General features: G+C 37.8%; 3 protein-coding genes across 3 annotated transcripts in view; 2 read left to right on the top strand and 1 right to left on the bottom strand.

Annotated features, from left to right (window-relative positions):
• Positions 1–214: 214 nt before the first annotated feature.
• On the top strand, positions 215–1,544 carry LOC140937136 (uncharacterized). Its single transcript, XM_073386667.1, has one exon. It carries the CDS (start codon positions 321–323, stop codon positions 1,218–1,220), a length of 900 nt encoding a protein of 299 aa, XP_073242768.1. The 5' UTR covers positions 215–320; the 3' UTR covers positions 1,221–1,544.
• Positions 1,545–2,401: 857 nt separating this feature from the next.
• Positions 2,402–9,943, bottom strand: LOC140937135 (uncharacterized). The gene is made up of 7 exons (XM_073386666.1): positions 9,609–9,943; positions 8,574–8,769; positions 7,301–7,361; positions 6,761–6,943; positions 6,033–6,204; positions 4,899–5,605; positions 2,402–4,134 (listed from the first exon to the last, which is right to left on the bottom strand). Exons 1-7 carry the CDS (start codon positions 9,804–9,806, stop codon positions 3,648–3,650), a joined length of 2,004 nt encoding a protein of 667 aa, XP_073242767.1. The 5' UTR covers positions 9,807–9,943; the 3' UTR covers positions 2,402–3,647.
• A 212-nt stretch (positions 9,944–10,155) lies between these two features.
• Positions 10,156–10,427, top strand: part of LOC140937814 (uncharacterized) — a 1,540-nt gene continuing 1,268 nt past the window's right edge. Inside the window, exon 1 of the mRNA XM_073387389.1 lies at positions 10,156–10,427. This exon is cut by the window's right edge and continues 1,268 nt beyond it. Within this exon, the coding sequence (XP_073243490.1) occupies positions 10,217–10,427 (211 nt within the window). The 5' untranslated portion in view covers positions 10,156–10,216.

Raw genomic sequence — 10,427 nt, 5'->3', positions numbered from 1 at the left:
TTTTTGTGTTTTTGCTGTAATAATTTCCTCGTTTACATAATTTTGCAGAGGCAAGGGACGTGGAGATCAGACTGAGATGTATAAATCTTAGCGACCATGTGTGGGAACACTGGGGTTCCAACGTCAACAAAAAGTAAATATTTTATAAATTGACAAAAAAAAGAGTACGTTGAGCGGTGCGCGGTATAAAAATCACGTGCCAAAATTTAGAGATCGATCACTTGTAGACGGTGGTGTAAGGACAAGGATCAACCGAAGCGAAAGTAGCCATAGTCCTGAAAATCGAACCCCGGGGATTTTTTGTGTTATGTTTCTATGTTATGTTTAACCTCGAGGAAGCTAAGCCACCCGTGCCGTTTGGTAGAATTTCTCCGCGAACAAGGATTACATCACTGCTGCAACTCCGTAAAGGAGATCATGTTATGGAGGAAAGCCCTTTAGGTTACTGGCATCACTTCATCGTGGAGAAAGTTCGACCGAAATTTGCTTGGGTTATTCACAAGACGGGAGACATGGAAACCGGATTGCGATCTCTAGGAGAAAGTAATCCTATGGGGAAAGCTGAGGTGGTTCGAACACGATTTGTGCTCGAACCTCAACAAGTTGTCTACAGAGTTGAATACCCTTTGAGCAACTCGGATAGCGTCGACGGAGAGGTGGTTTTTACAGCAGATGAGGTTGTCCGACGGGCGAGAAAGCGGATGGGAGAGAGGGATTATAACGCTTTCACAAGTAACTGTGAGCATTTCTGTCGAGAATGCAAAGCTGGAAAGCCCGAAAGCTATCAATCACATGATGTAATTTGGGCCATGGCGAGACTGTTGTTTGTATCTTTTCAGGGTATATTTGGTGGGATGTTGTTTTTTGTAGCTTCCGCAACAGGCTTTGTAGCTCAGACCTCAGTGTTGCTCATTGGACATGCAGTAGGCCTGTTTATAGGTCTAATTCAAGACGCCTTGTGGATTGCTTACGAGGTATTTCTGGCTGATCATGCCAAAGTGAAAGGTCACGTGACACCTGTTGAGGCTGAAAAGATCAAAGCAAAGCGAGTGACCCCCATAGTGTCAGGATTTTTGGGTGGGGTAGGAGGTGCAGCTTTTGGCTTCTACAACGTCCCAATTCCAGTATTTGGAAGTGTCATAGGAGCAGTGGCTGGAAACTTTTTATGTCAAATTTTAGGTCTTATTATTGGCCGCTGGGTGTCAACTCTATTAAAGTAGGAAGAAAAAGTACAACTTAGGGAACTTTAATGGTTTTGACTGTCATTAACAAAGCTAATCACAGCAATGGGTGGTCATACATTCATTTGTCGGACTACATTCAGGGCTGTCATTAAGATACAGGGGCCGGGGATTTCCCCCGGTTACTTTCAAAGGAAAATAAAAGAAAAATAGAACCAAAAGAAATCCCTAGCTGTTTGATTCCCCGCCTTCTTGTTGTATTTACCCGGCAACTTGAAATCTTAGTGACAACCCTGACATTAGTAGTTTAAAGTTATACAGAAACAAGTAACAAAAACAACGCGGATAAGAACGAACAATGTTTCGGTGTCATCTTGATGCCATTTTCAAGTTCAAAATGCTTGCTGATAAACTGACAAAAACTTTTTCTGGCTGATGATTAGCATATACGAAATATAAAGAGTCACGCAAAAAGCTTCTCTATAATATTATGTCCAATCAGACTCAATTCGAGCAAAACTTTTTGCGTGACTTTTCATATTTCATACATGCTAGTCATCAGCCCGAAAAATTTTTTGTCAGTTTATCAGCAATCATTTTGAAATTGAGTATGGTGTCAAGATGACACCCAAACGTTGTTTGTTCTTATCCGCATTATTTTTTACTTGTTTCTGTACACTCGTAGAAGGTTTTAAAACAACAGTAGCCTGAACCACAGCAGTGATTGATCATTAATACTGTTCAACACATGATGACTGGTAACATTCATTCTAAAACCAAGGTTGTAAGAGGTTCAGTCAAGAAGATTGAAAAGTGTTTGCTCTCAAAGTACATGATTACTTTTAATACCAAAGTGTAACTCCCCATTTAAAAAAGATTGTTAATCTTCTTGGGTAGAAAAAAATACTACCAGTAAAAACAACTTGCAAGCAACTTGTAATCACCTTTTTCGGTTATATTTGTTGTTACCAAACAAGAACAGGCAGATTACCAATATCAGTGTTAATGAAGTTAAAGTGTGAGAGTGACTTACAACTACAGTAATTATCAGTAAGTTGTACATGTATGTTGCTTTTACAAAGCCTGGTCTGCAGAGGGCTGCTACAGGATCAGAAGCTGTCTGTGTCAGATGTACATGTCATTCAGACAACTCTAGGCACCACATACAAGTGTTTTTCATTTATTTTAGTGATAGCTGATATTACAACTTTGTTTAGCTCAATTTTGATGCAAACATGTCAAGCTTACCATAATATGTCTGCAGTGCAATATGTCACAAACCAGTATGCAGACCTGACCAGCTGGTGAGCAAGTTACAGAGCATTAATTTTAGAAACCAACCTTTAAACATCCCAGACACTTGTAAGGACAAAGGTGGGGCAAATGAACACAAGTGACATTCATTTGAAGACCAATAATTTTTGTTTCTTACTTTAAATATTAACATTAATAGAAATTAACATGTACCATATTGCCTATAACTAATAATTTAACCCTGGGCCACATAAAATTGTCTGTTCAAACATAGATTTGCCCAGTGATAATACAAATAACATAGTTTTACTTTCTACTAGATCACGATATATTTACATAACCATGTTTGATTATTTTGTATTATTTTTTTGGACATGGAGTGACAAATTTTCTCTCAATTAATCGATTAAGCACTGAAAGGGTTAATACCATAATTACCGGTGAGTTGTAAAAATTTAATCAGAATATGGACATTTACATGTAAGGAAGAAAATATTGACAGGGGGAATTAAAAACAAGAAGAGAATGGGAACATGTACATGTATATTTTGGTTGCAAATATTGTTTTTAAATACTGAATATAATGCTTTCCTCTGTGCATTAAAAAAATTAATACCAGTCTGGTCATTTTGCTGTACCCAATGGTAAGAAATGAGTCCCGTTCTAAGGACTGAAAATGTTGAAAGGCAAAATGACATGATATTCTATGGCAGTATACAATTTTACACCATAAATCCTCTTTTAAGTCACATGGACTCTCAAACCTGCTTTATTTCAAGCAGGTTTGAGAGGAGGGCTTATTAAATTTAGCAAAGGTGATGGTATCAACTGTCCATAAAAGAACCTAGAATGCAAAGTGGACAAGCTTAGGCATAAAGTTGGAGGTCAAAAATCCAATCTTCCAGCATGTAAATAACCCATACTGGATCAGTCTACATGAAGTGTAAACAGTCGTGATCAATTAATAAAGTCTATCGTTTAAGAAAAGTGGGAAGGGCTTCATATTTTTCTTCCCCTGAAAAGGAGGGCTTAATAACGGATTACCATGCCAGCGAAAATCGCGGCCTACTTGGTTAGTAGTCTTGGCTTTTTTTTACGGATGGTGATTTTGAAATAAAATATCCCGGGACTGGCTGCTTACTTTGACAACTTAGCCTTTTACTTCAAAACTTTCTGACAACCCTGTATTAATTCATTTTTGTCACTTCTCTATTACTCTGACACACTACTTTTCTCTGTCATCCAAACAAGACCATCAAAATCATTTTCATCACTATCATTATTTAACGATTCATCACTTTCCTGTACAATAACTGTAACATTATATCCGGAATGAAAGGGTGTATCACATTCTTCTTCCTCTTCCTGAGTCCCTTGCTCCTCAACTTCACTCCAGTCTTTGCCATTCCAGAATTTACAACAATCATTTGGTAACTCCCAACAAACCTCAGACTGCAATGAAGGAGTTAGAGCAGCAGAAGTTGTGCAAACCTCGTCATCATTAACATTTTCCCAATTTTCAGGTTCCTCATTTTCCATTTCTTGATATTTAACAGATTTGTTTAATTCCTGTTCATCAGCACAGGCATCCCAGTCACCACCACTCTCTTCACTGCTCCAATTATTTGAAGGCTTGTTCCAGAGAACTCCCAGTCCATCCTCCGTAAGTTGAAACAAAGGAGAATCCTGCAGAACATGTCTGTAGAGAAAAGTTACTTTCAATGTAGCATGTTTCATTTATTTTTCATTAGATTGCCAAGACTTACTGAGACTGATGGCTAAGAAGAGACAGCTTTGTTTACATAGCTATAAATACAAGGGGGTTTGGGGGAAGGGGTACTCAAGAACGTTTTATACAGGGAGGTTCTGCCCAGAGGTCCAACCCCTTACCCTACTTATAGAACTTTTTTTGACAGAAAAGGAACCCCTTTCCTACACCTACTTAGTTTATAACTTTGCATCGCTAAATACAAATAAATCACAAAACCAGAACCTTTTCTCAACTTCCTCACAGTCATAAAATAAATGCATCTGTTAGGCCTTGTGGGTCTTTTTACTGACTGAAATGACAGATTTTTATCCTTTCGTATACTTGAACTAGTGAAATCCCTATACCTTTCATATACCTGAAGCCTGAAGAAGATAACCTTTTCGAGCAGAGCTTCCCTGTATAGGCCATTATAAACACAACTATCAAGTGAATCATTTTTTTGGAAAGCTAAGACTTTTTCACCACTTATTTATCACTTTCTTCACAAAAATTAGTTATATGAATAAAATTCCATTGGCAAGGGGAGTTCACGTTACAACGTCTGGAAATGAAAATTCCATGGAGGGGTGTGGAAGTATTTTTTTTTTCTGGAACTACTCCTTTGGACCATTGACTACCACGGTAGACTGGAGCTACTAGTGCCCATAACTCACGCACAACTATTCTACGTAAGTTATTTTTCATCCACCTACTTGAGCTTCTGAATGTCATCACCACACAACTTATGAAGTGATGGAAAGGCTAGCAGTTTCTCAAGTGAGTATATTCGTTCTTCAACACCATCTATGCTCTTTGAATAATCATTGAAACCTTGAAGTTCCTCTGCCATTACATCATTATCTTTTGGTGACTGCTTATCACTGTGACCACTGCTTGATGAAAGTTCATTATCATTATGTTCACTGGGTGTTTGTTGATCATCACCACTGTTGCTGGGTGTCAGTTCATTATTATCTTCATCATTAAGAGTCCATTCAATTACACCACCACAATATGCTGTTCGTTCATCATTACCATCATTATTGGGTGTCAGTTTGTTATTATGTTCGTCGTTGGGAGTCATCTTAATTACTCCATCATCACTGATTGTTGGCTTATCATCACCATCATTGCTGGATGTCAGTTCATTGTTACCTTCATCATTAGAAGTCAGCTCAATTACATCCTCATCGCTGGGTGTTGGCTTATCATCATCATCATTGCTGGATGTCAGTTCATTATTACCTTCATCATTAGAAACCAGCTCAATTACATCCTCATCGCTGGGTCTTGACTCATCATTACCCTCCTCCTCCTCCTCCTTAGAAGATAATACCCACAACACATATTCCACCTCATGCAAAATCTTTTCTTTCTCTGTTCTTGTGTCCCTTTTAAATGGGAACTCAACCTCTGCAACCTATTGAGATGAAAATTTGTGATAACTGGAAAATTGTACACAAAGTCATGATGTACAAGTCAAAAAATATTCCTGTGGTCGATGTCTCAAGTTTCAATAAATTATATCCTCCACAGAAGGGAAGAAAATAATTTTCTTTTGATAAACACTACCGCTAGCACAAGCTTTTTTCTGGCATGGTTTTTAGCATTCTCAAAGTCTTTAGTGCTGAATGTCACCTTATAAAGGCTAAAAACCATGACAAAAAGAATCCTCTGTTAGCAAGGTAGATGAACACAGAGCAGTTAAAAATTTAGTGTCATACCACACACAAATTAAGAAATCACTCAGTACTCCATAATGATGATTAAATTGCAATAAATACAACCATGCAGTAACAATATAAAAAATAAATATAGAACTCAAGGCGAATAAAAATATGAAGTACCAGATTATAAGGCTGGCAAGTTTGCAATAACTTTTCTGGAGAAACGGATGATGAAATCCTCTTAAACACTGCAACCTGTGAGCAACACCCTAAATGTTCTGTACCCTGTGGTCCAGGTGCAATGCCGTCAAAACTCACAGTATAGTTGTACTGGCTGGCCTGGGAACTGCACCTACAAAGTCCAAACAGTTTTTATTTATTACAAGGCATTTTTAGCAGTCTCCCACTCTCCAAAACAGCGAGATTAGTATTAAATAAATATAATGTTGTTTGAGTGCAATACCTTATACATAAAATCAGTTGTTGATGGAGGTTATAAGAACATCCTCCCCTTGTACCTCTTCAATGCTACATAACTCATCAAATTTGTTAAAACATCAGACTGAAACAGAGGTTTGTTCGTGCCACACCTAGTCAACCAACTTATTTTATTTTTCCCCGAGTGTACTATGTCTTCTTCTCTCCTACCCCAATGTTGAGATTTGCATATGTTTGCAAATAGGTTATACATGAATCAACATTGGGAAGGAAGTAACATGACAGGTGTTTCAACAAAATAGTGAGGAGTATATATTGTAGCTACCAAGTAACCTAAAACAGGTCAAATTCATTAGACAAATAGTAGAAGAAGGCTAATAGTGAATGTACTATTCAGCTTTTAATGCTCATACTTGAACAATTAGCCCTTAAAATTACCAGTATTCACATGCACAAGACCAGGAACTAACCATTCCTCAAATTCAGCTCTTGTCCATTCAAACTTGTGATCATAATGTCGGAATCCTTTGAGACCGGGGAACAATACATTGAACTCCACGTTGGGTGTAGTCACTATAACAACCTTGGGTGACAAGTGGCCAAACACAACCTCTGGCATTGAACTAAGAATATCAGGTTCAAGGTGCTCGATCCTGTTAGGAGGCAAATAGGTCAGAAAATTCAAATGACAGTTAAAACTGCTTATAACAGAATGCTACATGCACAAACCATACAATTTCAGCCTATGATTTTTTGTCCAGGCCAATGCAATATTAAATTCACTCAACACTTAGATTGGTGTCAACAAAACCTGGATTGAGCAAAGTACTGTAACTCACAGAAAGACACAGTAGGTTATAGGGATGGGGTTAAAGGGGATGATCTGATCCAGAATTTGTCTACCTGACCCCGTGTGAGGACAGATTGATTTTGATTCATTCACAAATTAAATCATTGCCAATTATTAGCCTTGTCTGAACACAGAAAATACTCTATATATGGCAACTTACAGTTCAACACAAGCAATTAAGTCAAAGTCAACAAATCTTCTATCCACCTCACCTATAGAACCTAAAAAAACATGCCGTATTAATAAGTCAATAATTACTTTGTTCCTATATATTTAGCAACAATAACAATGACAGTTGGTATTTATTAATTTGTGCACTTAACCCTACCCTGCGAACAGAGTCTCCTTCAATCTTCCTAGCCTTATCTAGGAAAGATCGAAGCGACTCTGCTAGCAGGGTAGGTTAACCCCAATTATATCGTCAAAAGCAGTTAGGGTCCAGGCCTAGTCATTATAATAAACATTAATATCTTTGCATCCAATTCAATCACTTGATAAAGATTCCATGATGAAAATGGTTCAAAACAGTGTCATACTAACAAAGGTATAGGTTTCAACGAAAAAATTCATGATCTTTACAAATGACATGGCAACATAGCCAAAAGTGCTAAATAACAAATCAAATGTTTATATCCAAACAAAATCTAAATAACCTTCAGATAATGTAACTGAGTGATTTCGCACCAGCTCATTGGTAAAAGAGCAATGTTCTCTGGGAGTATACAATAGACCAAGGAAATGACATAATAATGGGCCAATCTGTTTTAATCTCTCTAACATGAAATTTCCCCTGTATCAATCTCGTTCCCATAGGAGAGAGAACCTAGAAACAAGGTTGCCCCTGTTTATTAAACCCTGTATCCCCCGGGGGGGGGGGGGGGGGGAGGGTACTCCCATACATGGGCTATATAGGTACGTGCTGCAGAATAGGGTATGGTTTTTGAGGTTCTCGGTCCTTAAATAGGGTATCTTTTTTTACCCTTTTGTTTCTGTGTCCCTGGTGTGGTCCTTAGATAGGGTAGCTTAATTGTATTATCTAATACTGGAGTGTGAAAACGCCTGCCTAAACAAACCTTTTTTTTTTTAAACTAGGCTTATTCTAGGCTTATTTCAGAGAAGAAATAAAGTTTTCCTTTTCATGCTATTAATAATGTTGTTTTTTCCTTGGATAGGATGTCATTTTTCGGCTTTCGGCCTTAAAAACGGTATCAGTTTTCACTTTCTTAGTCCTTAAATAGGGTTAGGGTTCACGAACCTTTGCGACACACCCCTATCCAAAATTTGCGGGAGTATCCACCCTGGGCCTGTATCTGAGAGTACAGACAATGGAAAATGGTTGTCTGCTTGTTGAAGGCCATACACTGCTTGCTTGCTAAAATGTTAATGACATATGGATTTTAAAAGGAGCTATAAATTGACTTGACTATACTTACCCTGATACAGAGAAACTTTAAATGGATGAGTACGAGGTCTCAGGTAATCCCCTAGGAAAGGCTTAATGCGAAATTTATTCTCCTCAAGAAGATCTCTGTTGATATCTATACCAACCACTTCTTCCAAATGAGTTAATGACTCCTGATTTATTAAAGCCTTTACAAGTTTTGCTTCAGCACACCCAAAATCAAGGACCTAAGATAAGAATATTATTAATAATGATAATTTTATTATACCTTAAAAAGTCAACCAGGTCTAGAAAAAATAGTAAATAGAGGAACATTTTTAACAAAACAGTTATTTAAAAAAAAAAAAGCTTAGCTTAGCTCACATCTCATGCTTTTAAATGCTAAAAATCCTTTTCCTTTAATTCCCTATATCTGGTTCTTAATGCCACACAAAAGAAGAAACCAGATTTCCTTTTACCAAATATCTACAAACTCTTAATGCTTTTGATACATGTTCCTGTGGTATCACAGAAAGGTTCTCAGCTGAGTGGGTGTGTGCTGCGCAGAGCTCCAAATTTCGACCATGATTTTTGAAGGAATTCATACTGAAATATATTGATATCTCATGCAAGAGATAAATTGTGTCTAGTTTTTAAACCCTGTTTTAAAACTTATTTTTCCGACTGCTAAGGTTGTGAAGCTTTTGTCCATGTTGTACCCTTTCCTAGAAAATTGTCTCTAAAATAGATACCCCAATAGAACCCGATTTCCATACCCCTGAAATCACAACTACACCAGACAGTATAAAATATAGCCTGCAGCTGTGAACTGTGGATTAAAGGCGAGAGATTGCAAACTAGCATAAAACAATAAGTCCTGGCCTAATACACAAAAAAAATTCCTTTGACTTGTCATGCAATCTCTTCTCCAACGTTGGTCATTTTTAATTCTACGTGACCTTGCATTAATTTTATACCCGGTCTGTGCTCCGTAATCCGTAGTCCGCAGTCCAAGGACTGACTTTCTTTCTCCTAGCTGATCCTAGCTGATAAGTTAGCAGTTTTTTTTACCAAACTTGGACATTACCTTTCTTGCTTGATGTTCCTTTGCTAGCTCACAAACAGCAGCATATCGACGACGGTAAACAGGTGGAGAAAATTTTGGACCTCTGAAGGCCTGTTCGTTTTCGGTTGATGAAAACGGTTGTTTTTCCAATTCACTTTCGCTTTCACCTGTTTCGTCTGCGGGATTGGTGTTGACTACCGTCCCGTTTTGACCACTCATTTTTAACCATAGCCTGAAATTTTAAATAAGTTTTAACTCAACCTAACATCAAAAACCTATCATTTTGACACACACTTGTCATAAAGTTGGCATTAGCTACATGCTGTACTCCGATAAAATCTGCCGCCATCGCTCATTTTTTCCATGTGATGAGCAGGCCTGGAACGAGTGGTGAACTTTCTATTGTTTATTTTTTGACCGAGGAAATCTGGTTACAGGTTTGTAATTGCACCACAGTCGGAAAGTTTCTGTTTTGAGTATTTTTAGCCTGTTGGTAATAGCTAATGTAGCTATATTTGGCGCAAATTCTCGATTTTGGGACATATGTAAGGTATAAAATCCGGTGTTATTTAATTTCTTTCTCATTAGACTCGCTACTTTACACTGAATAGTTCTTTTTTGTTCTTATAATGACAGAGACCTCGGGTTCAGATCCTTCGGCTTGTGCAAACGAAGATGTCCTTGAATACACATCAGCGTACAGCGATAGCGTATTAAATTCCGATGAAGAATCTCTCGATTTTGATTTGTACGATGACGAAGATTACCTACTTTCGTACTTACCTAGCGAGCTAGAATTCTACGACCAAAAGCATGGAAGAATTTCCAGGCGAACTGGCG

This window comes from Porites lutea, chromosome 5, assembly GCF_958299795.1.
Source record: "Porites lutea chromosome 5, jaPorLute2.1, whole genome shotgun sequence".
In the NCBI taxonomy this organism is placed as follows: Eukaryota; Metazoa; Cnidaria; class Anthozoa; order Scleractinia; family Poritidae; genus Porites; species Porites lutea.
The sequence above is the reverse complement of the archived record's forward strand: the minus strand, read 5'-3'. Positions and strand labels throughout refer to the sequence as shown.

What these genes read in the sequence shown, in the direction of transcription:
- LOC140937136 (XM_073386667.1), top strand. Translation starts at nt 321, where the DNA reads ATGTTTAACCTCGAGGAAGCTAAGCCACCCGTGCCGTTTGGTAGAATT.
- LOC140937135 (XM_073386666.1), bottom strand. Translation starts at nt 9,806, where the DNA reads ATGAGTGGTCAAAACGGGACGGTAGTCAACACCAATCCCGCAGACGAA. An exon ending in CTTGCCAGCCTTATAATCTG is followed by an intron (nt 5,606 to 6,032) that starts GTACTTCATATT and finishes TCATCTCAATAG; the next exon opens with GTTGCAGAGGTTGAGTTCCC. An exon ending in GATGACATTCAGAAGCTCAA is followed by an intron (nt 4,135 to 4,898) that starts GTAGGTGGATGA and finishes TTTTCTCTACAG; the next exon opens with ACATGTTCTGCAGGATTCTC.